At 51.2% G+C, this 27,985-nt stretch overlaps 2 protein-coding genes and 1 long non-coding RNA gene across 17 annotated transcripts in view; 2 read left to right on the top strand and 1 right to left on the bottom strand.

The window, feature by feature from the left end:
• Positions 1-235: 235 nt before the first annotated feature.
• Positions 236-27,009, bottom strand: ZSWIM9 (zinc finger SWIM-type containing 9). 4 transcript variants are annotated; one of them, XM_016936382.3, is made up of 4 exons: positions 26,937-27,009; positions 25,574-25,857; positions 14,891-15,203; positions 236-3,203 (listed from the first exon to the last, which is right to left on the bottom strand). In XM_016936382.3, exons 2-4 carry the CDS (start codon positions 25,846-25,848, stop codon positions 1,029-1,031), a joined length of 2,763 nt encoding a protein of 920 aa, XP_016791871.2. In that variant the 5' UTR covers positions 25,849-25,857; positions 26,937-27,009; the 3' UTR covers positions 236-1,028. The 4 variants fall into 4 exon arrangements, with proteins under 4 accessions (XP_016791871.2, XP_016791872.2, XP_016791869.2 ...); XM_016936383.4 differs by having other exon boundaries at positions 26,941-26,963; XM_016936380.4 differs by lacking the exon at positions 26,937-27,009 and adding an exon at positions 26,623-26,819.
• Positions 4,672-16,209, top strand: LOC134809116 (uncharacterized). 2 transcript variants are annotated; one of them, XR_010153917.1, is made up of 4 exons: positions 4,672-4,836; positions 5,853-5,921; positions 6,120-6,229; positions 14,566-16,209. It is a non-coding gene; the product is annotated as an uncharacterized LOC134809116 (long non-coding RNA). The 2 variants fall into 2 exon arrangements; XR_010153916.1 differs by lacking the exon at positions 14,566-16,209 and having other exon boundaries at positions 6,120-6,253.
• LIG1 (DNA ligase 1) overlaps positions 26,994-27,985 on the top strand; it is a 54,169-nt gene continuing 53,177 nt past the window's right edge. For 6 of the 11 annotated variants that reach the window (XR_010153914.1, XM_063801960.1, XM_054673639.2 and 3 more), the window contains exon 1: positions 27,029-27,410. The gene's annotated coding sequence lies outside the window, so the exon portion shown is untranslated. Of the gene's footprint in view, positions 27,411-27,985 lie in introns of all 11 variants that reach the window. The other 5 variants (XR_010153913.1, XM_054673638.2, XM_016936377.4 and 2 more) reach the window with 2 other exon arrangements.

Raw genomic sequence — 27,985 nt, 5'->3', positions numbered from 1 at the left:
TCATTTGAAGGTAGAATCGACTCATGTCAAGAAGTTGCCACTGGGACGCACTGGTCCAGATGCTGGAGGAGGAAGCTTGAGTTGCTATGGAGATGAATTCATTGTGGCTCCTCTATCCATCTGGCCCCAGGAGGCCTCGTTGGTAGAAAGAATGAAGGAATGCTGGACCATCTCAACTGTTCCCTGGATCTGGGACTCCCAACCAACCCCAGAAGCCAAGAACTCATCACGGAAACCAAAATAAGATTGTTTTATTCCAATCCTGAAGAACAATAGTCCAAACAATTCCCCTCCCCTGCTGGAGACTCTCCTGACCCCCAGTGCCCGCCCTCCCTCTGTCTTCAGAAGGCGAAGGGGGTCGATGTCTCCAGGTCTTGGAGAGAAACCAAAACCACGCCCCTTCCATTTCTTCTCTACCCATCTCCCACACATTTCTTTTGTCTCATCTCCGATTTTTCTTCCCCCTCCTACATCCCGTCCCTTCCTGTCCTGCTTCCCCCAGCTTTTCCTCATGTCTTCATTTCTGTCTCTTTGCTTGTCCTCTCTCCTCCATTTCCGGCCCCCCTTTCCATTTTTTCTCGCTTACCTCCTCTCCTTCATCTGTCTTCTGTACTTTCTCCCTTTCCCCTCTCCCCGCTGCACTCCCTAGACTGGCCAGTCTACTCTTGCCAGACACTCCCCATATGATCGCTTCCTCCCCCTCCCCCCAGCTCTGCCCCTTTCCTTCCTTCTGTCCCAGCCTGACCCTGTCTACACCTCTCATCACATGCTTCCTCTCCAGAGGGAAGCCCTCAGAATCCGCCCTGCCCATCAACACCTTCCCAAGCTGTGGCTCCAGGACCTCAGAGACCACTTACAGCTTGCCCTTGGACCCAGAGAGGCAAACTGCCATGAAGAGGTCCCTGGATGACCCAGGAGGTGGCCAGGGGGACTGGAGCGGTCTCCTTGGCCTCAGCCCTATTATCTTTGGGATCGAAGAATGCCTTCCGACCCTCCTGGTGGAGGGTGGTGGGCAGAGGCATGAAGGGTCAGGGCTCTGGGGCTCTCCCCCAGCAATCCCTGAGCAGGTCCATGTGGAATAAGGCAGCCCCAGTGAGGAGGCGCGCTGCAAAGAGGTGTCTGCAGGGCAGACGGCGGGCGGCGTGAATTGAGCAGCTGCAGCGTGTCAGGGCCCCATCCAGGAAGAAGTCCGAGGTGCCGTCCTTAAGGGCAAAGCCGGCTCCGGTCCAGTGGAAACCCCGGGTCCCATGCTGCCTAGCAAAGGCCAACTCCTCAGCCACCAGGTCTGCCAGCTCTGGCCCGCAGGCTGCTCGGAATTTGGCCAGGGGTTCCCAGTCCACCTCCTCCTCTCCCGGGGGTCGGCAAAGCCTCTTTGGTTCCCTGGGGCCATCTTCGCCTCCTTCCTGCAGGCCGTCACCTGCAGCCAGGTGTTCACTCCTCGCCGCTGCCCATTCTGGGCTGCCTTCCAATACAGTCCCCACCGGGGTGCCAGACAAGACTCCATTCCCCAGCCCTAGACACCGTCCTCCTGCGTCTCCCCACTCCATCCCTCGTCCAGCTCGGCTCTTGGGGCCCACGGACCGGGCTCCCCCTCCATCTCCATTCTCCATGCCTGTGACCCTCGTGTCTCCCAGCTGGACCAGAACTATATCCTCCAGGCCCCTTCTTCTTTTGACCCCCACCCTCGCTCCCCTCTCCTCTGCAATCTCTGGCCGTCTCCTCCTCTCATCTTCCCACTGGGGTCCCCTTTGGTCTCCGTTCTCAGGGGCCAACTCCAGGGACTTCTCCAAGGGGATCCCCCTCAAGTTTCTGACCTCCAGCCCCCTCCCCTTCTCTACTTCTGACTGTGGCCCCTTCCATTCTGCAGTTCTCAGTCCCCCTGCCCTTTCATCGTGCAGCTGCGCCCCCCTCCAGGGGCTTCCTTCAAGACTCCTGACCCTCTCATAGTCAAACTGGGTCCCCCTCAGGTCGGTGGTACTCCTGCGATCTTCCAACTGGGCCACCCTCCAGGTATACCCTTCCAATCCTCTTAGCGCCTGGTCCTCCAACTGGGCCCCCCTCCAGACATAACCTTCCAGTCCCCAATCTTTCTCACCCTCCAACTGGGACCCCCTCCAGTCTCTAATCTCTGGCCCTCTCAGGTGCCCTTTCTCCAACTTCGACCCTCTCAAGACACCCCCTTCCAGTCCCCTCGGCTTCTGATTCTCCAACTGACCCCCTCTCCAATCTCTGATCTGCAGTGCCCTCCCCTTCTCACCTTCGAACTGAGCCCCGCCCCAGTCTCTGGTTTCCAGTGCCCTTGCCCACTCCTTCTCCATCTGGGCTCCCCTCCAAATACTTCCTTCTTTCGGAGCCCCTCCCCAGTCGCCTGTCTCCAGGCCCCTCACCCTCTCGTTCTCCCCCTGGGCTCCCCTCCCTGGCTCATCCTCCAGCCAAGGCCCCCCGCCATCGGGCCCCTCGGGCACCGCCTCCCCGGCCGCGTCGGCCCACTGCATGGCCACCAGGTCGCGAAGGCACTGCGCCACGCCACGCGAGGGGCTGAGACGACGCAGCAGTCGCCGGCGGTGGCCTCGCACCAGGGCGCACGCGTCCAGGTCTCTGGCCGCCTCGAAGGCGCGGAAGCGGACCCACATGTCGCGGCGGGGCTCCCAGTTGCGCTCGAAGTAGTCCACGAAGGCGGCCGGACCGTGGGCGTGGAGCTCGGCCAGCGCCTCGTCGTAGGCTGCGGGCGACGACGCGCCAGCCAGGCGGCACAGGCGCGACCACAGGCCCGGGTCCTCGCGGCCGGCGCCGCCCAGCTCCTGCGCCTTGCTGAAGAGCGTCTCCAGGCCTTGCGCGCGGCAGATCTGCACGCGCGCGCAGGGCAGCAGCTGGCGCACTGCAGGCAACTGCGCCGCCACCTCGGGCCCGGCGGTGAGGCAGCGCACGCGGGCCTTGACGTCTGGCGCGCTCTGCAGCAGCGACGCGAGCGCGAAGCGCAGCAGGCTCGGTGTGCCCGGGCGCGCCACGCAGCAGGCAGCCTGGCGCGCACGGCCCGAGCCGTCCACGCACAGCACGGCCAGCAGATCCAGCGCGCCCTGCAGCCCCGGCAGCCGGTCCACCAGCAGCATGCGCGGGAAGCGCCGCAGCAGCGCCCTGGTGCGCGACGTCAGGAAAAACACCGTCTCCACCACCGCCTGGTCCTCCACGAACACCAGCTTCACCTGCGGGCGGGGGCAGGGAGGCAAGGAAAGCGGTCAGAGGATGCTGGAGTCTCCCCGCCCAGCTCCCCGACCTCGGTTTCCCCTTCTACGGAAATGGGAACCCATTCATTCTTGCCTGCATATGCATTTATTCTTTTGACCGGCAGGAGGCAGTGCAGGGAAATGGTTAAAAACACTCTGGAGCCGGATTGCCTGGGTTTGAGATCCAGGTACCACAGTCTAACGGCTATGTGATTTTTTCCACATGACACTTTTAGCTTCTCTGAGCCTCAGTTTCCTCCGCCGGAAGCTGGCTATTCATTCCTCCGTGTGCTGAGAGGCAGTCTAGGGCAGTGGGTCTCAAAATGTGGGCCCTGGACCAGCAGCATCACCATCGGTTCTTGGGACCTGGACAGAAATGCACCTTCTCGGGACCACCTCAGACCCACTGAGTCTGAAACTCTGGGGGCAGGCCCCAGCAATCTAGTTTGACAAGCCCTCCAGGGGACTCCTATGCATGCGTAAGGATGACTGGTCTGGTGGTAATGAGCTTAGATTGTGGAGGCAGATCATTTAGCTTTGAGTCCCACCCCCACCACTTCTGAACCCTGTGATTTAACCTCTCTGTGCCTCAGTTGCCTCCTTAACCTCCACATTCCCTGATTATCCCTTCTAGGCACTGAACATTCATTTCTCCATGCACTGAGAGGCAGGACAGTGGTGAAAAGCATAGCCTCTGAGGCCAAGATCCCTGGGCTGAGATCCTGGAGCCCCTGCTTCCTGGCTGTGTGCCTTCTGCCAACTTCCCTAACCTCCCTTTCATTTGTAAAGTGATGATAATAAGAGCATCTCTGTGATTGGAAAGATGAGATGCATTCAAGCATTTAGAACATTGCCTGGTACATATATTACTGTTATTACTTATCCAACAAATAGTAAGTGTTCTGAAAGTGGCCATTATAATTATCATCTCTGTTCAAACATCACGTTCCGGTCTTCTCTGACTTCCCAACTAAGCAAACACCCCATCTCTCTCTGGCTCCTTTTGGCCACGGCACTTACCACCCTTTGGCAAGTCATATCTTCGTTTCCTGATCTGCCCATTGCCTGCTTGCCCTCCTTAAGATGGAAGCCCCACAAGCACAGGGATGTTCCCGTTCGGGATGGTCTCTCTTGGCCTCTGCCCTATGTGGCTCTTCCCTTTGCTGATTTTATTCCGTATCCTTCTGCTGTAATAAACTGTAGCCTTGGCTATAACAGCACCCCTGATGCTTTGAATGCTACCTGCCCTGGAACAATGGCTCAATACATCTTGAGTGAGTGAACTCACACGAGGGTGTGCAGCCATGTCCAAGGCCACATCTGTAAGGGTGGAGGTTTAAGGATCAGACTCCTGGATTTGCCTATTAGCCGTGGGACTTCAGGCAAGTGACTCCCCTCAATGAGCCTTGGTTCCTTGTCTGGAAAAATGGAGATGTCTATTTAACAGGGTCATGGATGGGCTAAAATGAGATCACTCCTGGCCAACGCATGGAAGGACACCTGGCGTGCATCAGCTCTCAGCTGTTCTTACCGTCTGTCTCGATCTCTCAGCAGTATTCAGCACAAGTCTACATGGCTGACCCCCAAAACAACCCTGGACACCAAGGCCCAAGTAAGTGTCCCTGGCTAGCAATACATCATTGTTGTCACATGTCATTGCTGGGAGAATTGAGCACTGTCCATGGGACTTCACTGAGAGAGGACATCTGGCAGCTCATGCTGGTCTCTCTTGGCCTCTGCCCTTTGTGCTGCTGCGAGATAATTAAGGAATCAGAGAGACTGATGGGGTCGCCTTGTGTGGCTCTTCCCTTTGCTGATTTTACTCTGTATCCTTTTGCTGTAATAAACTGTAGCCTTGACTATAACAATTTTTCTCAGTTCTGTGATTCCTTCTAGTGAATCATGGAAACTGAGGGTGGTCTTAGGGACCCCCATCTGCACCAGAGGAGTGACTTGCCCAAGGCCACTGCGCTAACAAGCAGTGATGCTGGGATCCAATGGATCCGGGCCATTAGGAATGATTGGAAACAAAAGCAGTAGGTGGGAGAACATGTGTGGGTGGCATTTTAAGGGGCAGGGTGACATTTGATGAAGGCGGGGCTATGTAAATGTGTGTATATATATATATATATATATATATATATATATATTTTTTTTTTTTTTTGAGACAGAGTCTCACTCTGTCGCCCTGGCTGGAGTGCAGTGGCGTGATCTTGGCTCACTGCAACCTCCGCCTCCCAGGTTCAAGCGATTCTCCCTCCTCAGCCTCCCAAGTAGCTGGGATTACAGGTGCCCGCCACCACGCCTGGCTAATTTTTGTATTATTAGTAGAGACGGGGTTTCACCATGTTGGCCAGGCTGATGAATACATTTCTCTGCCAGATATTTACTGAGAAAATATGATGTGCCATGTGCTGGCTCAGGCACAGAGGAGAACAAATGAGACACACCACTGAGTGAGAGGAGACAGCCCCCAGGCCAAGGATAAATAAATATAAAAAAGAAGGTTTCGGGTGTGCAAAGCACACATGTAGTTTCTCTGCACCAGGCACAGTTCCAACAGCTAATCTTTCATCCTTACAATATCCCTGTAAGACAGATACTATGATTATCATCCCCCTTTTTCAGATGAGGACACCGAGGCACACACAGCTTCAGTTGCTTGCCTGGAGTCACCCATGTGATTTGCAATACCAGGTGAGCTGGGATTTGAACCCTGACAGCTTGGGTCCAGGGCTTCTTGTTCCTGACCACTCTACCCTACAGCCTTCAAAAAATTGACCAAACAGGGCTGGCTTAGGCACACAGTGGACAGCAGTGCATTTTGCAGAGATGGAGAAACCCACGGAGGAACAGATTTTGAGGATGCAAATGAATGTACGGGTGTCCTTTCAGACACACAAATTGGTAGCACGGGGAAGCATCTGCCATAGACGACAGATTCCACAAACATGAACATCGGAAACCATGCCTTTACTACTTTCCATTCACACCTCTTCTGATACGTGAGTAAACCCTCCCTTTTCCATGTGATCAGAATGTTCACATGAAACTGTTCTCCAGACTGCCCCAAAGAAAAAATTGAAGGAATAAAAATAATAGCTAAGGCCGGGCACAGTGGCTCACGCCTGTAATCCCAGCACTTTGGGAAGCCGAGGCGGGTGGATCACCTGAGGTCAGGAGTTCAAGACCAGCCTGACCAACATGGTGAAACCCCACCTCTATTAAAAATACAAAAATTAGCTGGGCGTGGTGGTGCGCACCTGTAATCTCAGCTACTTGGGAGGCTGAGACAGGAGAATTGCTTGAACCCGGGAGGCGGAGGCTGCAGTGAGCTGAGATTGTGCCACTGTACTCCAGCCTGGGCGACAGAGAGAGACTCCATCTCAAAAAAACAAACAAACAAACAACAACAACAAAATAATAGCTAAATATTGAACATATGCAGGGCTTCCTACTTCTGGGCACGGTTCTACCCATTCTGCACACACACACACACACACACACACACACACACATACACACATACACATACACACTGCACTTTCTCACACAACAACCCCAACAGCCCTATAAGATAGTATTATCCCCATTTTACAGATAAATGAACTAAGGGTTGGAGAAGGTAAATAGGTTGTTCATAACTTGTTCCATGTCCCACAGTTAGTAACTGGCACAGCCAGAACGTTCATAAAGCTTTTAGCACATAGCAACATAAATAAAATCAAGTCACCAGCTGTCACTATAACACCCCAAAATGGCTTGATGTAAAAACAGGCTATACGGCATAGAAAATATTCCCTTTGGGAGCCATGAAAAACTAGAAAAGCTGAAACTGAGCTGCAGGAGGCCTGTGTAACTACAGAGCAGGGGAAACACGAGCCCCATGTTCAGACAGGGCTTTGGGCGGCCCTTGACGAAACAGTATCCTGTGGTTATCTTTTGCCGCTTGCCAAGAAATTGCAGTTCTCCCTCTCCTGGGCACTTAGTAGCGTTGCACCTCCCTGCCCCCTTGCAGGTAAGCAGTGTCATGTGACTTGCTTTGGCCAATCAAGTGTGAGTGGGAGGGAGCTGCGGCATCGCATCCAAGGAGAAGCCTTCGCAGCCACCCCTGCCAGATATGGTAATTACGTTGGGCTGAATGCCCATCCTCCTGGGTCCCAGAATGACTCGGATAAACAGTACTCCCCCAACATCCCATGGTGGCTGTGTAAGTGAGCAAGAAATAAAATTCAATGAGTTCAGCCACTGAGATTTGAGGGCTGTTCATTATTACAGCAAAACCCAGGCCATCCTGACTCACACAGCCTCAAGACCCTCTATAACTCGCCCTCTCATTTTTCCTTTGAGGAGAGAAACAAGTGCGTTTAGTATGTTGGGACTATTGCCTATTTTTCTTTCTTTCTTTTTTTTTTTTGAGATGGAGTCTCAATCTGTCACCCAGGCTGGAGTACAGTGGCATGATCTCGGCTCACTGCGACCTCCGCCCCCCCAGGTTTAAGTGATTCTTCTGCCTCAATCTCCCGAATAGCTGGGACTACAGGCACCCACGAGCATGCCTGGCTAATTTATGTATTTTTAGTAGAGATGGGGTTTCACCATGTTGGCCAAGCTGGTCTCAAACTCCTGAGTGATCCACCCACCTCAGCCTCTCAAAGTGCTGGGATTACAGGTGTGAGCCACTGCGCCCACCTTCTATTTTCATCTTCTTTTTAAGAATTAATTATTTGAATATGCAAACATCCACATGGTCCTAAAGTCAAATAATGTAAAGCGATACGTAAAAGGTCTTACTCCCACCTCTTTAGTCTAATCAGTCTGTTTCCATTCACTATTCTACCCTCATCCACAGTTCTTGGTATTCTTCTAGAGTTTCTTTATATGAGTACAAGTAAGCATACCTATAATTCTTATTTGCTCTATTTTATAGATAATACAGCATATTATGTACAGTTTTGCGTTTTGCTTTTTTAACTTAAAAATGTGTTTGAGAGATCTTTCAAAATAGTTCCTAGACTTGTTCTTATTCTTTTTTGTTTGTTTGTTTAGGATGGAGTCTCACTCTGTCGCCCAGGCTGGAGTGCAGTAGCACGATCTTGGCTCACTGGAAGCTACGCCTCCTGAGTTCACACCATTCTCCTGCCTCAGCCTCCCGAGTAGCTGGGACTACAGGTGCCTGCCACCATGCCTGGCTAATTTTTTGTATTTTTAGTAGTGACAGGGTTTCACCATGTGAGCCAGGATGGTCTTGATCTCCTGACCTTGTGATCTGCCCGCCTCGGCTTCCCAAAGTTCTCATTCTTTTTTAGTGCTGTGTAGTAATCCATGGATGGATATACCACAAGTTATGTAACCATTACCCGTTGGTGGAGTCTGGGTTGTTTCTAATCTGCTGCTTTCACAAACAACAATGATTAACCTTGTAAGTAAGTCCTTCCACAGCTGTGCAACTACATCTGCAGGATAAATCACCAGTAGTGGGATTGTGAGCCTAAGGGTGAGTGTTTTTGTCATTTTGATAGATATTGCTAAATTGCCCTCCACTGAGATCATACCAGCTTCCCATGGAGTATTCTTTTTTTTGAGATGGAGTCTCGCTCTGTCACCCAGGCTGGAGTACAGTGGTGTGAGCTCAGCTCACTGCAAGCTCCGCCTTCCGGGTTCACGCCATTCTCCTGCCTCAGCCTCCCAAGAAGCTGGGACTACAGGCGCCTGCCACCACACCTGGCTAATTTTTTGTATTTTTAGTAGAGACGAGGTTTCACCATGTTAGCCAGGCTGGTCTCGATCTCCTGACCTCGTGATCCACCCGCCTCGGCCTCCCAAAGTGCTGGGCTTACAGGTGTGAGCCATCACGCCTGGCCCCATTGAGTATTCTTAAAAGGGATACACTTGCATCAATGCTCGCCATTCTCAGAAGGCAAAGCATACACGTAAGAGAACGCTGCAGCGTTTCCGGGCAAGGTCTCTCTTTTCAGGGCTTGCTTGCTGGTTACCCTGGTGCCTGCCACAAGTGAGGGAATGGAGATGTGACTGGACCCCAAAGCCCATCATCATCAGGCAGGGCAGGTGATAAAAGGTGTTAAAGGTTGGGTGCGGTGGCTCACGCCTGTAATCCCAGCACTTTGGGAGGCCGAGGCAGGCAGATCACCAGGCCAGGAGATCGAGACCATTCTGGCCAACATGATGAAACCCCATCTCTACTAAAACACACACACACAAAATTAGCCAGGCCTGGTGGCGCACGCCTGTAGTCCCAGCTACTCAAGAGGCTGAGGCACAAGAATCACCTGAACCTGGGAGATGGAGGTCGTGCTGAGCCAAGATTGCGCCACTGCACTCCAGCCTGGGAGACAGAGCAAGACTCCATCTCAAAAAAAAAAAAGGTGTTAACACCTCCCTGGGTGAAGTCGCCCCCCAGTCTTGCCCTTAAATCATGCCTTGTGGCTTTGGGCGCATCCTTCTTGTCTGATCCCCTCCAAAGATCAAGAGAGCAACCCAACTCAGGAAGTGCCAGGCACTTTTTACAAATAATCCTTCCTTTGGAAGACTGCTGGGAAGTGGAAAGACTGATTGTTGCTTGACCTAGGCTTGGGATGAAAATTTAAAGCTCGCTGTCTGTCTGTCTGTCTGTCTGTCTGTCTATCTATCTATCTATCTATCTATCTATCTATCTATCTATCTGAAGGGTCTCACTCTGTTGTCAAGGCTGGAGTACAGTGGTGTGATCATAGCTTACTGCAGCCTGAAGCTCCTGGGCTCAAGCAACCCTCGTGCCTCAGCCTCTTGAGTAGCTGGGACTACAGATGCATGCCACCATGCCTGACTAATTTTTTTTTTTTTAATTTTTTGTAGAGACAGGTGCTCGTTATGTTGGCCAGGCTGGTCTTGAACTCCTGGGCTCAAGTGATCCTCTCGCTTCGGCCTCCCAAAGTGCTAAGATTACAGGTGTGAGCCATCGCACCCATTATATTATTAATATTACATGTTATGCGTTACATATTATAATATTAATATTATATTAATTATCTATTACATTATACTGTTATATTACTACTGTATTATTAACATAATAATATAGAACTCTTTCATTAGATTTTATAAGTGAAAAAAAGGTGAAATTTCTGTGTAAAAGTGATGGATTGAACACCTCTCTAGTTTCACTCTCTCTTGAACCTCAATTACATCTATTTTTTTAAATGCCTTTTTTTTTTTTAAATCAGAGGCAATATGATAGGGACAGAACTTTGGAAACTGGAAAGCAGCTGGACATGCTAATCCCACCCCACCCCCCAAAACCCATGAATCCTAAGCCAGCAATTGAGGGATGCTGAGAACCAGTAGAAAAGTCCTCAAAAGGAGCTGGCAACACCAGGCCAGTTTTGCAGAAGGCAAAATAAAGACGAACTGAGGGCTGTTTCAGCAGCAGCTAGACCTCCAAATCTCGTTTCCCCTCTCCCCTTACTCTTCCCCCACCCCCAGTGACTGGGGGTTTATTCTGTAGACAGGGTGAAACAGAAAGGGGCCGCTGGCTTTGGGGACATCTGGCCCATCTGAAGATGAGGGAGGGGGATTCTGAACCCCAAGTGGGTACTGAGTGCATCTTGCTGGCTGAATGCCTGACAGCTCCCTGCCTCTGCCCCTGCAGCTCCCAGAAGCTGGCAGCCTGGCCCTGGCAGCCTGGCCTTCACCCCCCGCCAGGAGGCCGGAGGAGTTTTCTCAGGGGGATTTGACCAGCCCCAGAGGAAGAACGAAAGATGGTGACATCTGGCACTCCCCAATGTATAAAGCAAGATGCAAAACAGCATGTACAGGCCGGGTGTGGTGGCCCCGACCTGTAATCCCAGCACTTCAGGAGGCCAAGGTGAGTGGATCACTTGAGGTCAGGAGTTTGAGACCAGCTTGGCCAACATGGTGAAACCTCGTCTCCACTAAAAATACAAAAATTAGCCAGGCATGGTGGCGCATGCCTATAGTCCCAGTTACTCAGGAGGCTGAGGCAGGAGAATCACTTGAGCCCAGGAGGTGGAGGTTATAGTGAGCCAACAGCGTGCCACTGCACTCCAGCCTGGGTGACAGGAGTGAAACCCTGTCTCAAAGAACAAACAAACAAACAAAAACAGCGTGTACACTAGGCTGCCCTGCTTGCTGGGGGTGGGGGGTAGGGGGACAGAAAGAGGAAATAAAGTTAAAAATTAAAGTTAAAAATACAGACATGCAAATTGACCTGTATATGTGCAGAGCTGCGCTGTCCAATCCAGAAGCCACTAGCCACATTAGGTTGTTTACATTTCAATAAATTAAATGACAAATTCAGTTCCTCAGTCATACTGGCCTCATTAAGCATTCTGTAGCCATGTGTGGCCAGTGGCCTCTGGATTGGACAGTACAGATAAGAACCATTTTCTTTCTTTCTTTTTATTTTTTTAGACAAGAGTGTCACTCTGTTACCTAGGCCAGAGTACAGTGGCATAATCTCAGCTCACTGCAACCTCTGCCTCCTGGGTTCAAGCGATTCTTGTGCCTCAGCCTCCCGAGTAGCTGAGATTACAGGCACCTGCCACCATGCCTGGCTAATTTTGAATTTTTAGTAGAGATCAGGTTTCGCCATGTTGGCCATGCTGGTCTTGAACTCCTGCCACCAGGTGATCCATCTGCCTCAGAGTCCCAAAGTGCTGGGATTAGAGGTGTGAGTCACCATGCCTAGCCTGGATAAGGAACATTTCTATCATTGTAGTAAGTTCCACTGGGCAGTGCTGGTCCGTAGGATAGAAAGCGAGATATGATTTATAAGCTGCTAATAGCTCTGCAGGGGAGGGGACTTGGGGGACAGGATGTGATAAGACTTTTCACCACATACCCTTTTTAGAACCCTGTGAATGTATGACATATTCAAAAAGTAAATATTTAAATGTTGCTTCACTAATCTGTCTCTCCTGTCCTAGAACTTCTTCCTCCTTTCTTTCAAGAGTATTAAGGGGCCGGGCGTGGTGGCTCATGCCTGTAATCCCAGCACTTTGGGAGGCCAAGGCGGGGGGATCACCTGAGGTCAGGAGTTCGAGACCAGCCTGACCAACATGGAGAAACCCCGTCTCTTCTAAAAACACAAAAATTAGCCAGGCATGGTGGCGCATGCCTGTAATCCCAGCTACTCAGGAGGCTGAGGCAGGAGAATCGTTTGAACCCGGGAGGCGGAGGTTGCGGTGAGCCAAGATTCCGCCATTGCACTCCAGCCTGGGTGACAAGAGCGAAACTCCATCTCAAAAAAAAAAAAAAAAGTATGAAAGCAGGTCAAAACACAGACCCAGGAGCCAACCGTGGTTTAGCCGAGATTCCAAGACAGCCTTCAAAATGAAAAGACAACTCCCCTTCCAGGGAAGGCTCTGATTTATGAATGAGCTGTTCTGCACAGGGACAATCCTGCAGAGGGCGGGTTCAGGGAAGAACAGCTGAGGCTTATTTATGTCATGGTGGGTAGTGGAGGAGAGTTACTAGATCAGCAAAGACCAGTGGAGTAGGAAGTGCATGTGTGTTTGTCCCCATGGTGAAGGTCATGGGTCTGGATCCAGGCTGTGTGGGTCCGAAGCCCAGCTCTGTCACTAAATAGCTGTGTGACTTTGAGCCAGTTACTTGACTTCTCTGTGCTTCAGTTTCCTTGTCTGTAAAATGGGGATGAGAATGGTGGACTATTTCCTCATAGGGCTCAGGTGAGATGAAAATGAGTTATAGTATGTAAAGCACTTAGGGTAGTGCCTGGCATATAGTAAGTGCTTGATAAACATTAGCTAAAATTATTATTATGTCGGGACAGAGGCCTGGGCTTGGGCTGGTGGCTTGAATCAGGGCTTCTTACTGGGCATGAGATGAAGACAGGAAGCGTGTGCCAGAGCTGAATCTCGACTTTACCCTGCCTTGTGACCTCTTCCACACACAAGGGAGACAAAGGCACAGCCAGAAGGAGAAACCAGTTCTTCCCCTACTTTCTCATCTTTCTTTCCTCTTTAAACTTCAAGTTCACCCCAAACTTGAAGTTGGATTAAAGCCGCAGAGATTCCTTATGGAGCAGCAGCCATTCTCACTGTTCCTCCAACACAAGCTTGCTCGTGCCTCTGGGCCTTTGCACTGGCTGTTCCTTCTGCCTAGAATTCTCTTCCCTCTGATGACAGAATGAGGGTCCCTTGCCTCTGTTCCATCTCCTCTGCTTCACCATCATTTGCTAAAGAGACCTTCCCTGACCAATTCAAACAGCACCCTTAGAACTGTCCCGCTCCAGGCCCCGGCCTTTTTCTCCTTGATGATAACTTATCGCTCCATCACATTACAGGACATAGCACTCTTCCTTCTCCTAATTCTCCATCTGCGTGGTGGGTTCAGGTGTGTTCTCCCCTTGAGAACATTCATCAAACTAAGTATTTATCATTTGTGCATTTTCTGTTTGTGCAGTTCAATTTAAAAAAAAAAAAAAATTTAAGTAGGCCTGGCGTGGTGGCTCATGCCTGTAATCCCAGCACTTTGGGAGGCCGAAGCAGGAGGACTGCTTCAGTCTGGGAGTTCAAGACTAGCCTGGGCAACATAGGGAGACCCCCCGCCCCCCCCCCCCCCCCGCAAACATCTCTACAAAAACTAAAAAATTAGCTGGGTGTGGTGGTGCACGCCTGTTGTCCCAGCTGCTCGGGAGAATGAGGTGGGAGGATTGCTTGAGCCTGGGACATCGAGGGTGCAGTGAGCCATGACTGCACCACTGCACTCAGCCTGGGTGACAGTGAGATCCTGTCTCAAAAAAAAAAGATTAAAAAAAAAAAAACTTACATAGCATTTGTCATCACTGTGGCTCCCCTTCTTGCTAGCACCCAGCCAGCCCCTAGTGATATTACATCATATTTGGACGTGTTTGTCAGTTGTTGGTTTTTCCCGCCAGAACTGCAGGGGCGTTCTGGCAGTTACCTCTGCAAGGCAGCCAATAGCCATAGGTGGCTATTTAAATTTCAATTAATTAGAATAAATTCAGGCCGGGCGTGGTGGCTCTCGCCTGTAATCCTAGCACTTTGGGAGGCCGAGGCGGGCGGATCACAAGGTCAGGAGATCGAGACCATCCTGGCTAACATGGTGAAACCCCGTCTCTACTAAAAATACAAAAAAATTAGCCGGCGTGGTGGCACGGCCTGTAGTCCCAGGTACTCGGAAGGCTGAGGCAGGAGAATCGCTTGAACCCGGGAGGCAGAGGTTGCAGTGAACCCAGATTGCACCACTGCACTCCAGCCTGGGCGATAGAGCACTCCAGCCTGGGTGACAGAGTGAGACTCCGTCTCAAAAAAAATAATTAATTAATTAATTAATTCAGTTCTTCAGTGTACTGGACACATTTCAAGTGCTCAGTAGCCACTTGTGGCTGGGGGTGCAGAATCACAGAACGTTTCCATCCTGGAAGAAAGTTCTACTGGGCAGCGCTACACTAGAAGGTAAGCTCTCTGCCGACAGAGACCACGTGGGTCTGGTTTGCTGCTGCATCCCCAATGCCTCGGTAAGTACTTATTGAATGAATGAACGGATGAATGGAGGAAAGGAGTGAAGGGATGAGAGGGCGGATGAAGGAATGAATGACCCACGAGTCTTCAGCGCGGCTTTCCCCGGCCCCCTCCCCCGGCCTGCCTCTCCCGAGACCCCACCTTGGCCTCGGGGTCGGTGCGGAAGAGGCCCTCGAGCACGTGCAGGGCGTCCAGGACGCCGTGGTCGCGGCCCTTGCAGTAGGAGAGCAGGCGGCGCACGTCGGCTGGGGCCACGAACTGCTTGGAGATCTTGTTGGTGGTGCGCACCGGCAGGCAGGCGTTGGCCAGCAGGTGGCCCGGGCGGAAGTAGTAGGCGAACTCCAGCGGGCAGGCCGGGTGTGAGTGGGTCAGCTGGCACTCCGTCACCACGAGGCGGTCCCGCAGCGGGCTCAGCTTGACGATGATGAAGGCGGGGCAGCCGGGCTGGGGAGGCCTGTGGGAGGAACCACCACCGCCCTGGTCACATCACTCTGCTGCCCTCTTCTTCCTTTCCACTCACCATTTTTTTTTTTTAAACTAAGAATTGTTTCAGGCATAGAGAAGAGTAGAGGGCCCTAAGAATATGCCAGCTGTGTGACCTGGGGCAAGTCACTTCAAGTCTCTATGCCTCAGTTTCCTCATAGGTTACAAGGAAGGTCCTACTCATCATACCTTCCTCATAGGATTGTCATGAGCATGAAAAGAGTTAATATAGGTAAAGCACCTACACAGTGTCTGGAATATGGCAAGCAGTAAGTGTTCACTAAAATTCTATACCTACCACCCTTAGTTCTGTCAAAAGTGAGGGAATATTTTATTGTATTTACCTTAACTATTTTTAGAAATAAAAAATTTCAGATAGTCCTGTATCTGCTTCTGGTTTAGCAATAACATCAAAAGTTGAGGCCTTCTGTGAACGCTGCCCTAACAGATTATCTTCCTTCCCTCTGTCCCCAGAGGCAGCCACTATCAAAATTATCTATTAGCATTCCATGTATATTTTTATGCACCCATAAACAATGGGAGGTATGTTTCTCTGTTTTAAAAGCATTGTATACGTGAAAAAGGACTCAAACTCATTAGTCATCAAAGACGTAACAAATTAAAACCCTAAGGAAATGCCACTACACATCAGCAGAATGGTCAAACAAAAGAGACTGATAACATCAAGTGTTGATGAGGACATGGAGCAACTGGAACTCTCACCCATCACTGATGGGAACGTGAAATGGCACAAGCACTTTGGAAAACTTCATGGCAGTATCTACTAAAGCAAATTTTATGTCTCTCCTGTGACCCAGTGGTGCCACTCAAGACAAATGGGCATCTAAAGATGTGTACGAGAATGTTCATAGCAGCACTATGTATATTCGCCAAATGCTTGAAACCTAAATATCCAACAATAGAGTGAGAAAATAAGTTGTGGTGTATTCCTAAAATAAAACACTAATCAGCACCAAGAATGAACACACCGTTACAACCTCCAATGACACGGATGAATCTCACAAACCTACCAAGTGAAAGAAGCCAGACATGAAAGAGAAACTGTGATATAATTCCCATTTACATAAAGTTCAACAGCAGGCAAAGTTAACCTCTGCCATTAGGAGGCTAGATAGTGGTTACCCTTAAGTGGTTAACCCTGTGAGGGGGCACCAGGAGGTTTCTTGGGACTGGACATATTCTGTTTCTTGTTCTGGGTGCTGGTTACCTCTGATTTTTTTTTTTTGGGGAAAATTCATTCAGTTGCACACATATGATGTGTGTACTTTTCTGGATGTGTGTTACATTTTTAAAAAGTCTACTTCAAAAAAACTTTGTTTTTGGCCGGGCGTGGTGGCTCACGCCTGTAATCCCAGCACTTTGGGAGGCTGAGGGGGGACAGATCACCTGAGATCAGGAGTTTGAGACCAGCCTGGCCAACATGGTGAAACCCTGTCTCTACTAAAAAAAAAAAAAAAAAAAAAAAATTAGCCAGGCGTGGTGGCTAATAATAGGCTAATGGGATTACACCTGTAATTCCAGCTACTTGGGAGGCTGAGGAAGGAGAATGGCTTTAACCCAGCAGGCAGAGATTGCAGTGAGCCGAGATTACACTACTGCACTCCAGCCTGTGTGACAGAGCGAGACCCTGTCTCAAAGCAAAAAAAAGAAAAGAAAAAGAAAACTCTTTGTTTCCGAGCATTGTGGTAGCAAGGATCATGGTTCCCCAAAATATTCACGTCATAGTCACTGAAACTGTGCATATGCTGCCTTCCATGGCAAGAGGACCTTTGCGGGTGTGATGAAATTAAGGGTCTTGAGATGGGGAGAGTCTGGATTACCCAGGTAGGCCCAAATGTCATCACAAAGGTTCTTATAAGGGAAAGAGGGAAGTAAGAGGATCAAAGTCAGAGAGAGATTGAAAGATGCTACCTTCTAGCTTTAAAGATGGAGGAAGAGCCAGGCACGGTGGCACTTGCTTATAGTCCCAGTTACTCAGGAGGCTGAGCTGGGAGGATCATTTGAGTTCAGCCTGGGCAACATAGTGAGACTAGTGAGACCCCTATCTCTCAAAAAAAAAAAAAAAAAAATTGGAAGAATGGCCTGGCGCGGTGGCTCATGCCTGTAATCCCAGAACTCTGGGAGGCCGAGGTGGGCGGATCACCTGAGGTTGGGAATTCAAGACCAGCCTGACCAACATGGAGAAACGCTGTCTCTACTAAAAATACAAAATTAGCCAGGCATGGTGGCGCATGCCTGTAATCCCAGCTACTTGGGAGGCTGAGGCAGAAGAATCGCTTGAACCCAGGAGGCAGAGGTTGCGGTGAGCTGAGATCGCACCACTGCACTCCAGCCTGGGCAACAGGAGCAAAACTCCGTCTAGAATAAATAAATAAATAAAATAAATGGAGGAAGAGGCTCCAAGCCAAAGAGCATGGGTGGTCTCTAGAAGCTGGAAGGATAAGGAAGCAGATTCTCCTTAGAGCCTCCAGAACACAGCACTGCCAATGTCTTGATTTTAGCCCTGAGACCCATATTGGCTGCCTGACCTCCAGAACTGTGAGATAAATAAATTGGTATTGGTTTAAGCCACCATATTTGTGGTAGTTTGTTACATCAATTGAGACTAAGACAATCATCCCACCCTACAGATGCCTTTGCAGCTGGCTTTTCACTCGGATTTTCAAAACTGTTCAGTTTCATTCCTTTTACTGCTGCCGAATGTTCCACTCCATGGCTCTGTCATCTATGATGGTGTTTCCAGTTCTCCTCTGTTACGAATGATGCTTCAATCACCCCAACGTGTGATACAACACTCTCTTATACATCTCTTTATGTGTGTGAGCAAGAGTTTGTCTAGGACAGCGGTTCTCAGACTGCACAGCATAGCCCATTACATGAAATTAATGTGGAGAGTTGCAACCAGCACTGTAGAAAATGAAATAGGGCCGGGTGCAGTGGCTAGCACCTGTCATCCCAGCACTTTGGGAGGCTGAGGCAGGAGGATCACTTCACTTGAGTCCAGGAGTTCAAGACCAGCCTGGGCAACATAGCAAGAGCCCTTCTCTACAAAAAATTAAAACATAAAAAAGTAGTCAGGCATTGTGGCACACACCCATAGTCCCAGCTATTCTGGGAAGCTGAGGCAAGAGGATCACTTGAGCCCAGGAATCCGAGGTTACAGTGAGCTATGATGGCACCATCGTATTCCAGCCCGGGCAACGGAGCAAGACCTTGTCTCAAAAAAGAAAATAAAAGAAAGGGAATAGGAAAAAAAAATCAGAGTGTATTTCTCTGATAGTAATATTTAAATTGGCATCTGATTTCTGAAGAGGGGTTCAGTGTTTCTCCATGTGGGGTAATATCAGCATTTTTTGGCAGATTTTATGTTTATACAGCAGGAGCTGTCAAACATTTTCTGCAAAGGGCCAGGTAGTAAATGTTTAATATATTCTGTTGCTATATTGCAAACGAAGCCATAGACAATACATAAATGACCAGGCATGGCTATGTTCCAATAAAACTTCATTTATAAAAATAGGCTACAGGCCGGGCGTGGTGGCTGACGCCTGTAATTCCAGCACTTTGGGAGGCCGAGGTGGCCAGATCACGAGGTCAAGAGTTCGAGACCAGTCTGACCAACGTGGTGAAACCCTGTCTCTACTAAAAATACAAAAATTAGCCGGGTGTGGTGGCACACGCCCATAGTCCCAGCTACTCAGGAGGCTGAGGCAGGAGAATCGCTTGAACCCAGGAGGTGGAGGTTGCAGTGAGCCGAGATCGCGCCACTGCACTCCAGCCTGGGCGACAGAGCGAGACTCTGTCTCAAGAAGAAGAAAAAAAAAAGTAGGCTGCAGGTTGGGATTCGTCCAAGGGCTTCCTCGTTTGCTGACCCTTGTAACACAGACTGCCCGGGGCCTGGTATGTAGTTAAGAAACCCTGGCTCCCAGGTAGTAAATACCCCAGTAACATGCCCCCTAAAAGCCCTCCTATGCTTTTTCCAAATGGCCCCCCAACTGGGTGATTCTCCCCAGGATCCACCCAGAGAAATGCTTAAATCCACCAGTATAAATGCTTAAAAATTTTCTTTGTTAAACCAGAAGAGCATCCTTGACACACCCCTTTTTTCCTACATGCACGAGGTGAAGAAAAACGCAGGAGCCTGCTAGATTTTAAAAATCAACATACAGAGTTTGAGACTTTATGCCTCATTTAAAGTAACAAGGCCGGGCACGGTGGCTCACGCCCATAATCCCAGCACTTTGGGAGGCCAAGGCGGGCGGATCACTTGAGGTCAGGAGTTCGAGACCAGCCTGGCCAACATAGGCAAACCCCATCTCTACTAAAAATACAAAAATTAGCTGAGCGTGGTGGCGGGCACCTGTAATCCCAGCTACTCAGGAGGCTGAGCCAGGAGAATCGCTTGAACCTGGGAGATGGAGGTTGTAGTGAGCTGAGACTACACCATTGCACTCCAGCCTGGGCGACAAGAGCAAAGCTCTGTCTCAAAAAAATACAAAAATAATGCACATTTAGAAAATTATTCAATGTACAAATAAATATGAATAAAATAAACATACAGCCACCATGTGGTATCAGGTGGAAGCAAAGGAAATCCCCGCATGCAGCCATGTTTGATTTATCAAGATTGCAAGTTCACGGTATGCCACCCCGTACATTTTTCTAGAATAATTCGTGGGCTTTTGTGAAACCCTTGGTCTGACTTCCTTCAGCCTAGGTGTTTCAGGCCCTAGGACAGCCCCTTGCTCCGGGTAGGTCACCTCTTCTGTGAAGCCATGAATCTTGCCAGAGAACAGTGCGTCTCCTCTGCAGGGGCCCAGAATCTCACATAACCACCTACTGGTGCTTCAGCATGCCATTTTTCCAATTTCTCTCCACCTATCTGGAGGAGTAATGTCATCCCCCCGCTAAATGTAAATTCCACATGGATAGGAATTTTTGTCTATTTTGTTTATCTCTGTATCCTCAGCACCTAGAATAGTACCTGGCGTCTGGAGGTATTCAGTAAGTGTGTGATGATTCCGTGACTAAATCCCACGATGTAACCTACAAACCCTGGCACACCTACTCTGGGATATGGTCTCCATTCCACCAAAACCATCCATCACCACATCCTACCCATCCACATTTTTTCCATTTCCACAACCTATCGTAAGTTCTTCCCTCCTTCATAAAACATTCCTCTCCCTTTTCACCTAGTCAACTCCTACTCATCTTTCAGGCCTCACAGCCAGCATCGCCTCCTCCAGGAAGTCTTCCCTGACCATATCCTGGCTAGGGCACGGTCCATCACATGTAGGGAATTTTATTTTTTTTAATTTTTATTTATTTATTCTTTTGGAGACGGAGTCTCACTCTGTCCCCAGTGGCACGATCTCGGCTCACTGCAACCTCCACCTCCCGGGATCAAGCGATTCTCCTGCCTCAGCCTCCTGAGTAGCTGAGATTACAGGTACACGCCACCACACCCAGCTAATTTTTTTTTTAATTTTTATTTTAGTAGAGATGGAGTTTCACTATGTTGCCCAGGCTGGTCTCAAACTCCTGAGCTCAGGCAATCCACCCACCTCGGCCTCCCAAAGTGCTAGGATTACAGGTGTGAGCCACCACACCTGGCTGGGATTTTTATTTATGTCCATCTGTAATGTACGTTCCCCACAGAAATCCCAGCATCTAAAACCACCACCTTGCACATTGCAGGGGCTCCCAAAAACCTCTTGGGTGAAGGGATGGATAGGCTGGTGCCCAGAACCAACACATCTTTAGGGGATCCATGGCACGGTCAACCCTCACACTGAGGGTTGAATGATTGAAATAAAGATGAGGGAAGGAGAGAGAAAGAGAAAGTGAGAAAGAAAGGCGGGAGGGTGGTAATTAAAACCATGGGCTTAGTAACCAGAATGAGGGGCCAGACCCTGGTTTTCCCTCTTAGCTGCTGTGTTATCCTGGGAACAATCTTTAAGCATCCTGTGCCTCAGTTTTCTCACCTGGAAAGTGGGGCCAATAGTAATACTAGTCTCTCAGGCTTGTAGAGAGGGCTAAATAAGAGGATTAAATTATGTAAAGTGGTTAGAAATGGGCTAGTGCATAGTAAACAATGCAGAAATAGTACCTGCTATTTTTTTAAACTTTTTTTCAAGGACTCATTGCTTTGCTTTGATTTGCCTTCCACTTACCCATTTATTCATTTTTTTGAGATAGAGTCTCGCTCTGTTGCCCAGGCTGGAATGCAGTGGCACAATCTTAGCTCACTGCAACCTTTGCCTCCTGGGTTCAAGTGATTCTCCTGCCTCAGCTTCCCGAGTAGCTGGGATTACAGGCACCTGCCACCAGGCCCGGCTAATTTTTGTATTTTTAGTACAGACAGGGTTTCACCCTGTTGGCCAGGCTGGTCTCAAACTCCTGACTTCAAGTGATCTGCCCGCCTCGGCCTCCCAAAGTGTTGGGATTACAGGCGAGAGCCACCGCACCCAACTACCCATTTATTCTTGATCATTCAGGTTTTCAAGATCTTTGTGTTTTCAACGGCCAGTGTGTATTGAGAAAGGCTGAGCAATTCTGTTCCAGGGAGGGAAGTGCTGAGAGAGAGGGATGGGGGAGGAACTGGAGCTGGAGAGCTGAAGCTGCAGCAGTGGTGACTTCGAGAGAGTCACTGTGTAACCTCTGGCAAGGGGGAAGGAGTGGACAGGAAGAAAGTTCTTGTCTGGTTCCTTGCACCCTCAGCCCCAGCCTCCTCCTTCATATCCCTTCTCTCTCCCCCACATCGTCTCCCACACGGCCCCAGAGGGATCTTCGTCCACCCACAACTGACCCTACTCACAGCCTTCTAGGGCTCCCAGATAAAGTCCCAACTCCTGTACTCAGCCCTGCCAGATCCAGGCCTTGATACCACTGCAGCCTCATGTCCTGCCTTTCCTTACACACTAACTTCTCCAGCCTGACCTCGGCCCATGGGCTGTCCCTGGGCTGTGGCACTGGAGAGGCTCTGCTTTGAGCAGCTCGAGAGAGTGAGGGAGCTAGACATGACGGCTCCAAGATATCGTTCCTGAACCGGCTCATCAACCACCTGCTCCCGCACTCCCCATTCAGAGACCATCTCATCATCTACCCAGTCCCAGGAGTGTACCCAGGGCCCTGTCCTCGCCCCCTCCATAGTCCTGTCTCTCCTGCTCCTTGGCTGTCTCTGATATTTGTAGAGCACTTGGGACAGTACCTGCACATAGTAAACCTAGTGTGTCTGTTAGCTCACATACTATACATACATAAACATATCAACAAAATTCTTCAAGGTTCTGCTTACTGGTTACCTCTTCCAGGAAGCCTTCCAGAACCACCCAGTAAGCTTTCAGGTGGAGCTGACCACTCCCTTTGTATCCTCCTCTCATCTCCCCCTCAATCTCACTCTCACTGCTATGGGTCACTATCTATAATTTTTTTTGTTGTTTTTTGGTCTTTGTCTACCCCATTAAGTTCTGAGCTGTTCAAGAGCCGAGATCAGTCTTGGATTCTAAATGTCCAGTGAAGGGCATGCACATAGTAGGTGCTCAATAAGCATTTGTTACATTGGAACTGGGTTCTGTTAATAGGTTTCAGATTAGGCCTGAGCTTCTTTGAGCTTCTTGCAAGCTCTAACGTTCTAGGTTTCTGGGTGATGTGTGTGTTTGATGCTGTTCCACTTTCAGATCTCCGAGTCTCTGTTTCTAGAATAAGTAGTGAGAAAGAAGTTGCAAGAATGTATTTCACAATACATGTTTAAATAACTACCGGTGAAAGAGCTGTTAGAGTGTGCTTACTCTGTGCTGGATGCCTTTCTGAATAATTTACCTATGAGATAGACACTATTATGTCTCCCATTTTCCACATGAGGAAACTGAGGCCACAGAAAGGTGGAGTCACTCGCTCAACAGCATCCACCAAGCATCAGCAGTGCAATGGCCCAGAGTCCATGCTCTCGAATCCTGTAACAGCTATCACTTAACCAGCCACCCCATGTTCCAGGCACCAGGGTTATGTGTTTTTCTCATGTATGATCTCACAGTATCCTCACAATGGCCCCATGAGGCGGGTATCGTGATAACCCCATTTCAAAGGATGAGAAAACTGAGGTTTGGAGATGTGAAGTCCATTGCCCAAAGTCACCCATCCAGGAAGTCGTGGAGCATGTCTCAGGCAGCCTGAAGGCAGAGCCTGTGTTCTTAAGCACTCTGTTCTTGTCTACAGCTCCCCAACCAAGGGTCTCAAACTCACACACCTACTGGGACCAGGCAGGCAAAACAAGCAAAAGACAGTGCTAGGGATGAGGCAGCAGAGAGTGGCAGGGTTTGGGGCAAACCTGGGCAGCAAAGCCCAATCCAAGAGGGGTGGCCGTCTGCCAATGGAAACATGGGCTCACCTCTTCCGGTGTTCCAGTGGAAGCTGGAAACCTAACTGTGTGGGGAACAACCCCTGTTTAAAACTGGGGTCAGACCAGGCACCGTGGCTCACACCTGTAATCCCAGCACTTTGGGAGGCCAAGGCAGGCGGATCACCTGAGGTCGGGAGTTCAAGACCAGCCTGCCCAACATGGTGAAACCCTAAAAATACAAAAATTAGCTGGGCATGGTGGCGCATGCCTGTAATCCCAGCTACTGGGGAGGCTAAGGCAGGAGAATTGCTTGAGCCCAGAAGGCTGAGGTTGCAGTGAGTGGAGATTGTGCCACTGCACTCCAGTGTGGATGACAGAGCAAGACTCCGTCTCAAATAAAATAAAATAAAATAAAATAAAAAAAGCAAAATAAAATTGGGGTCAATTTGGCTGGGTGTGGTGGCTCAGCCTGTAATCCCAGCATTCTGGGAGGCCGAGGTGGGCAGATCACCTCAGCCTCCTTGAGGTCAGGAGTTCGAGACCAGCCTGGCCAACATGGTGAAACCCCATCTCTACTACAAATACAAAAATTAGGTGGGCATAGTGGCACACACCTGTAGTCCCAGCTACTTGGGAGGCTGAGGTGGGGGAATCTCTTGAACCCAGGAGTTGGAGGTTGCAGGGAGCCAAGATCGCACTACTGCTCTCCAGCCTGGGCAACAGAGTAAGACCCCGTCTCAAAAAAATAAAGAATAAATAAAATACAATTGGGGTCCATTAAAATACCCCTGGCCACCTGGGTGTGATTCTGGCTCTCCTGGATTTCTCACCTGCCACTCTTTGCACAGTTGTAGGGAACTACCTGTGAGCTTGTTCTTTTAACGTCAATCTTCCTGTCCAGTCAGAAAGTACCAGAAGGGCAGGGATTTTTGTCTCTTGCCCAACTCCATCGCTCCAACTAGAATATCCCCAGCCCACAGCATGGGACCTGGCCCCTTATTCACTGACTAGATGGATCCTTTTCCTTATCCTGCGGCTTCTCTGCAGTTCAGTCTCCCAGTCTCTGTCTCCCAGTCTTTGTCACATGTACAAAACCTGGCTCTTCTGTTTCCCTGGCTGTCTCTGGTGTCTCTGCCTCCATGTCTCCATGTTTCTGGAATTTTCCGTGACTTTTTTTCTCCTCTTGGGGTGTGTGTGTTTTACGCTCTGCCTCTCGAAGTCTCTATTACATTCTGTAAGTCAGGCCGGGCACAGTGGCTCATGGCTGTAATCCCAGCACTTTGGGAGGCAAGACGGGCAGATCACCTGAGGTCATGAGTTTGAGACCAGCCTGGCCAACATGGTGAAACCCCATCTCTACAAAAATCCAAAAATTGGCCAGGCGTGGTGGCACGTGCCTGTAATCCCAGCTACTCAGGAGGTTGAGGCAGGAGAAACGACGCTTGAACTCGGGAGGTGGAGGTTGCAGTGAGCCGAGATTGTGCCATTGCACTCCAGCCTGAGTGACAGAGCAAGACTCTGTCTCAAAAAAACAAAACAAAGCAAAACGAAACAAAACCAAAAACAAAAAACCACACAAAAATTAGCCGGGCATGATGGCAGGTGCCTGTAGTCCTAGCTACTCGGGAGGCTGAGGCGGGAGAATCACTTGAACCTAGGAGGTGGAGGCTGCAGATGGCACCATTGCACTCAAGCCTGGGCGACAGAGGAGACTCCATCTCGAAAAAAAAAAAGTCTGTAAGTCGGGCCCCCACCATCTCTTGCTCCGTGAGTATCTTTGTCTCTCTAGCTCCTCTTCTGTCTCTCAGTACATGTCCCTCCTTGACTCCCGCCTCTCTGCAAGGTGTATTTGGCTGTCTCAGTTGGCCTCTCCCCCTCTGCATCTCTGGGTGGGGTGTTCTCTGCCCGTCTCCCACCCACACCCACCGCCGGTGCTCCCCTTCCCCCCAGCAGGACAGCGGCTCAGGTTCACGCACCCCACGGCGGGCCGGCTGGGCGCACGCACGTCCTTGCACACAAGCCGCACGTAGCTGTACTTGAGCACGTCGATGAGCGTGTAGAGCGGGGGCGCACTGGCCCAGCGGCAGCGCGCCAGGTGCATGGAGCTCTTGACGAAGAAGAGCGCCAGCCGCTGCTGGCACCACGCGTCGAAGAAGCGGCTGAACTCGGCCCACGAGAAGAAGGCCCGCTCCCGCAGCTCCTGCTCCTCCTGCCCCGCAGCCGTGCCGGGTGGGGGCTCCGGCCGCTCCATCCTGGGGGCCTGCGTGGAGGAGAGGAGAACAGGTGGATATCAGACCCATTCCCACCCGGGGTATCTCATCTACTCCATTCTTGGCCTGCCCCGTCGGTTGCTGGTGCCTCTATCGAGGTGGGTAGCCCGGGGTCGGACGTGCCTGTTTTTCTCCAAATATATAAATATCAACCTCCATCCTATCTTTGGCCTCCTCCCACCGCCTTATCCCTGGTTCACTTGGAGCCTGTCATCTTGATTCCTAATTCCAGCTCGTCTCCTCCTCCGCAGATGTGACCCTTAGGTACAGTTGGAATCTCTCCTCCCAAAATACGACCCTTAAGCTCAGATGTCCCTTAAGGACATCTCCTCAAATGTGTTCTCAAATTCCAGCTAAAACCTCCTCCCCTTCCAGCTGTGTCTCTCACCCAAGAGTAACTTCTAAGGCTCGTATTCATCTGGAACTCCTCCTTCCATGTGCCAGCAGTTGGCTGTAACCCCTCCAAAGACGCCCCATCTCCAGATGTGCTCCCACATCCAGGCCACGGACCCCTCACCCGGTCACATGCTTCATGCACCTGTGGCTCCGCACTCCCCAGATGTGTCTCTGGCGTGCAGCTGTTGCCCCTTCCCCCGATTATGACCCTATGGCTCGCCACATGCAGCTGTAGCTGGGGCTTCCCTGAGACACTCTCATCTCCAGATGTACTCCCCACATGCAGTTATCCACGCTTCGCCTACAGGTGTGTGCCCCACTTGTGGCTAGTTCTCCTCGGAAGTGTCACCAGTATTCACCTGTGGTCCCCTCCTCCTCAGATGCGGCCCCCAGTCCAGCTGTGGGCCCCTCCTCCCAGTTACATCCACCATCCCCCGCAATATGCATCTTCGTTCTAGACATGGCCCCTCGTCCTCGGATGGGCTCCTTCACCCCAGATGCTCCCCCCACGTCCAGCTGCGCGTCTCCCCTCGAGCAGCCCCATCCAGCCCGCTCCCGACCCTCCTACTCCCCCCCGCCCCGCCCGCTGCGGCACCTTCCAGCCCCGCCGTCCCACCTAGCTGTGCCTCTCCCCTCCCCAAGATGTGCACCCTTCCCGCCCCTCCCCACTCACCTACCCGCCCCGGAGCGGCGTCCACCTCCCACAATGCCCCGCGCCCAGGCCAGGCCCGGCCCTTGCTCCCGGGATGCCCCGCGCGGACTCCCGCCTCTCTTCCCGCCGTGCCTCGCGCGGGCGCTTCCACCGATTCCTCCTCTTTCCCTGCCAGTCACTCCTCAGACCCTCAGCCACACCCGCTCATCCAGGGCGAGGGAAAGCGCGGGCATTTTCCCAGTGTGCTCTGCGGGAGGGCTCGCCCCACTTCACCCCTTTTCCCGCCCTCCTCCCATTCGGGAGACTACGACTCCCAGGGTCCTCCGCGCGACGGCGGCGGTGCGGACGGTGCCCAGGTCCCGCCCCTAGGCTCTGCCCCGCCCCCGCCCGCAGACGTCTGCGCGCGAATGCCGTGGCGCGAACTTGGGACTGCAGAGGCGCGCCTGGCGGATCTGAGTGTGTTACCCGGGCAGCGGCGCGCGGGACCAACGCGAGGCAAGTGGGGCCGTCCGCAAGCAGATGGGAGGCGGAGGGCGGCGGGTGCGCCGAATGCTTGGGGCCTATGCTTCGCCATGTCGGGGCGTCTGCAGAGGAATGGGCGTGGGGACGCTGAGGCTGCCGAGAGCGCGGTGGAGACGGAAGAGCGCGGGCTGCGGGCCGCCGGAGAGTGCAGAGAGGTGTCTCCCAGAGGGAGGGGGGCCAGGTAGAGGGTAGACGAGAGACAGAGACAGTTGGACAGGGCCTCTGAGAAGAGGCCTTGAGGGGCGAGTTCACCTGGAAGGGGGAGGGGCCAAATGGAGCTGAGGGGCGGGGCCGGGGGAAAAACTGTGTGGGCGGGGCCAGCTGGAAATCGGAAGGCCCCCCCCCAAGGGGCGGGGCTATCTGGGAGGGGGAGGGGCTGAAGGGAGCTAAGGGGCGGGGCCGGGGAAAAGATTGCGTGTGAGCGGTGCCACCTGGAAGGGGGAGGTGCCGAGGGCGGGGCTGGCTGGGAACCGGAAGTGCTGGGGGGCGGGGGCCACCTGGAAGTGCTGAGGGGGCGGGGGCCACCTGGAAGTGCTGAGGGGGCGGGG

This window comes from Pan troglodytes, chromosome 20 (genome assembly GCF_028858775.2).
Source record: "Pan troglodytes isolate AG18354 chromosome 20, NHGRI_mPanTro3-v2.0_pri, whole genome shotgun sequence".
NCBI classification, from domain to species: Eukaryota; Metazoa; Chordata; class Mammalia; order Primates; family Hominidae; genus Pan; species Pan troglodytes.
This window is presented reverse-complemented; position numbering and strand designations above follow the sequence as displayed.

Coding starts and splice junctions, on each gene's coding strand:
- ZSWIM9 (XM_016936380.4), bottom strand. CDS start 26,694: ATGGTGGATGTAACTGGGAGGAGGGGCCCACAGCTGGACTGGGGGCCG. Junction 25,858..26,622: donor TGAGGAGGAGGGGACCACAG/GTGAATACTGGT, acceptor TCCTCCACGCAG/GCCCCCAGGATGGAGCGGCC. Junction 3,204..14,890: donor GCACCGACCCCGAGGCCAAG/GTGGGGTCTCGG, acceptor CCCCGCCCGCAG/GTGAAGCTGGTGTTCGTGGA.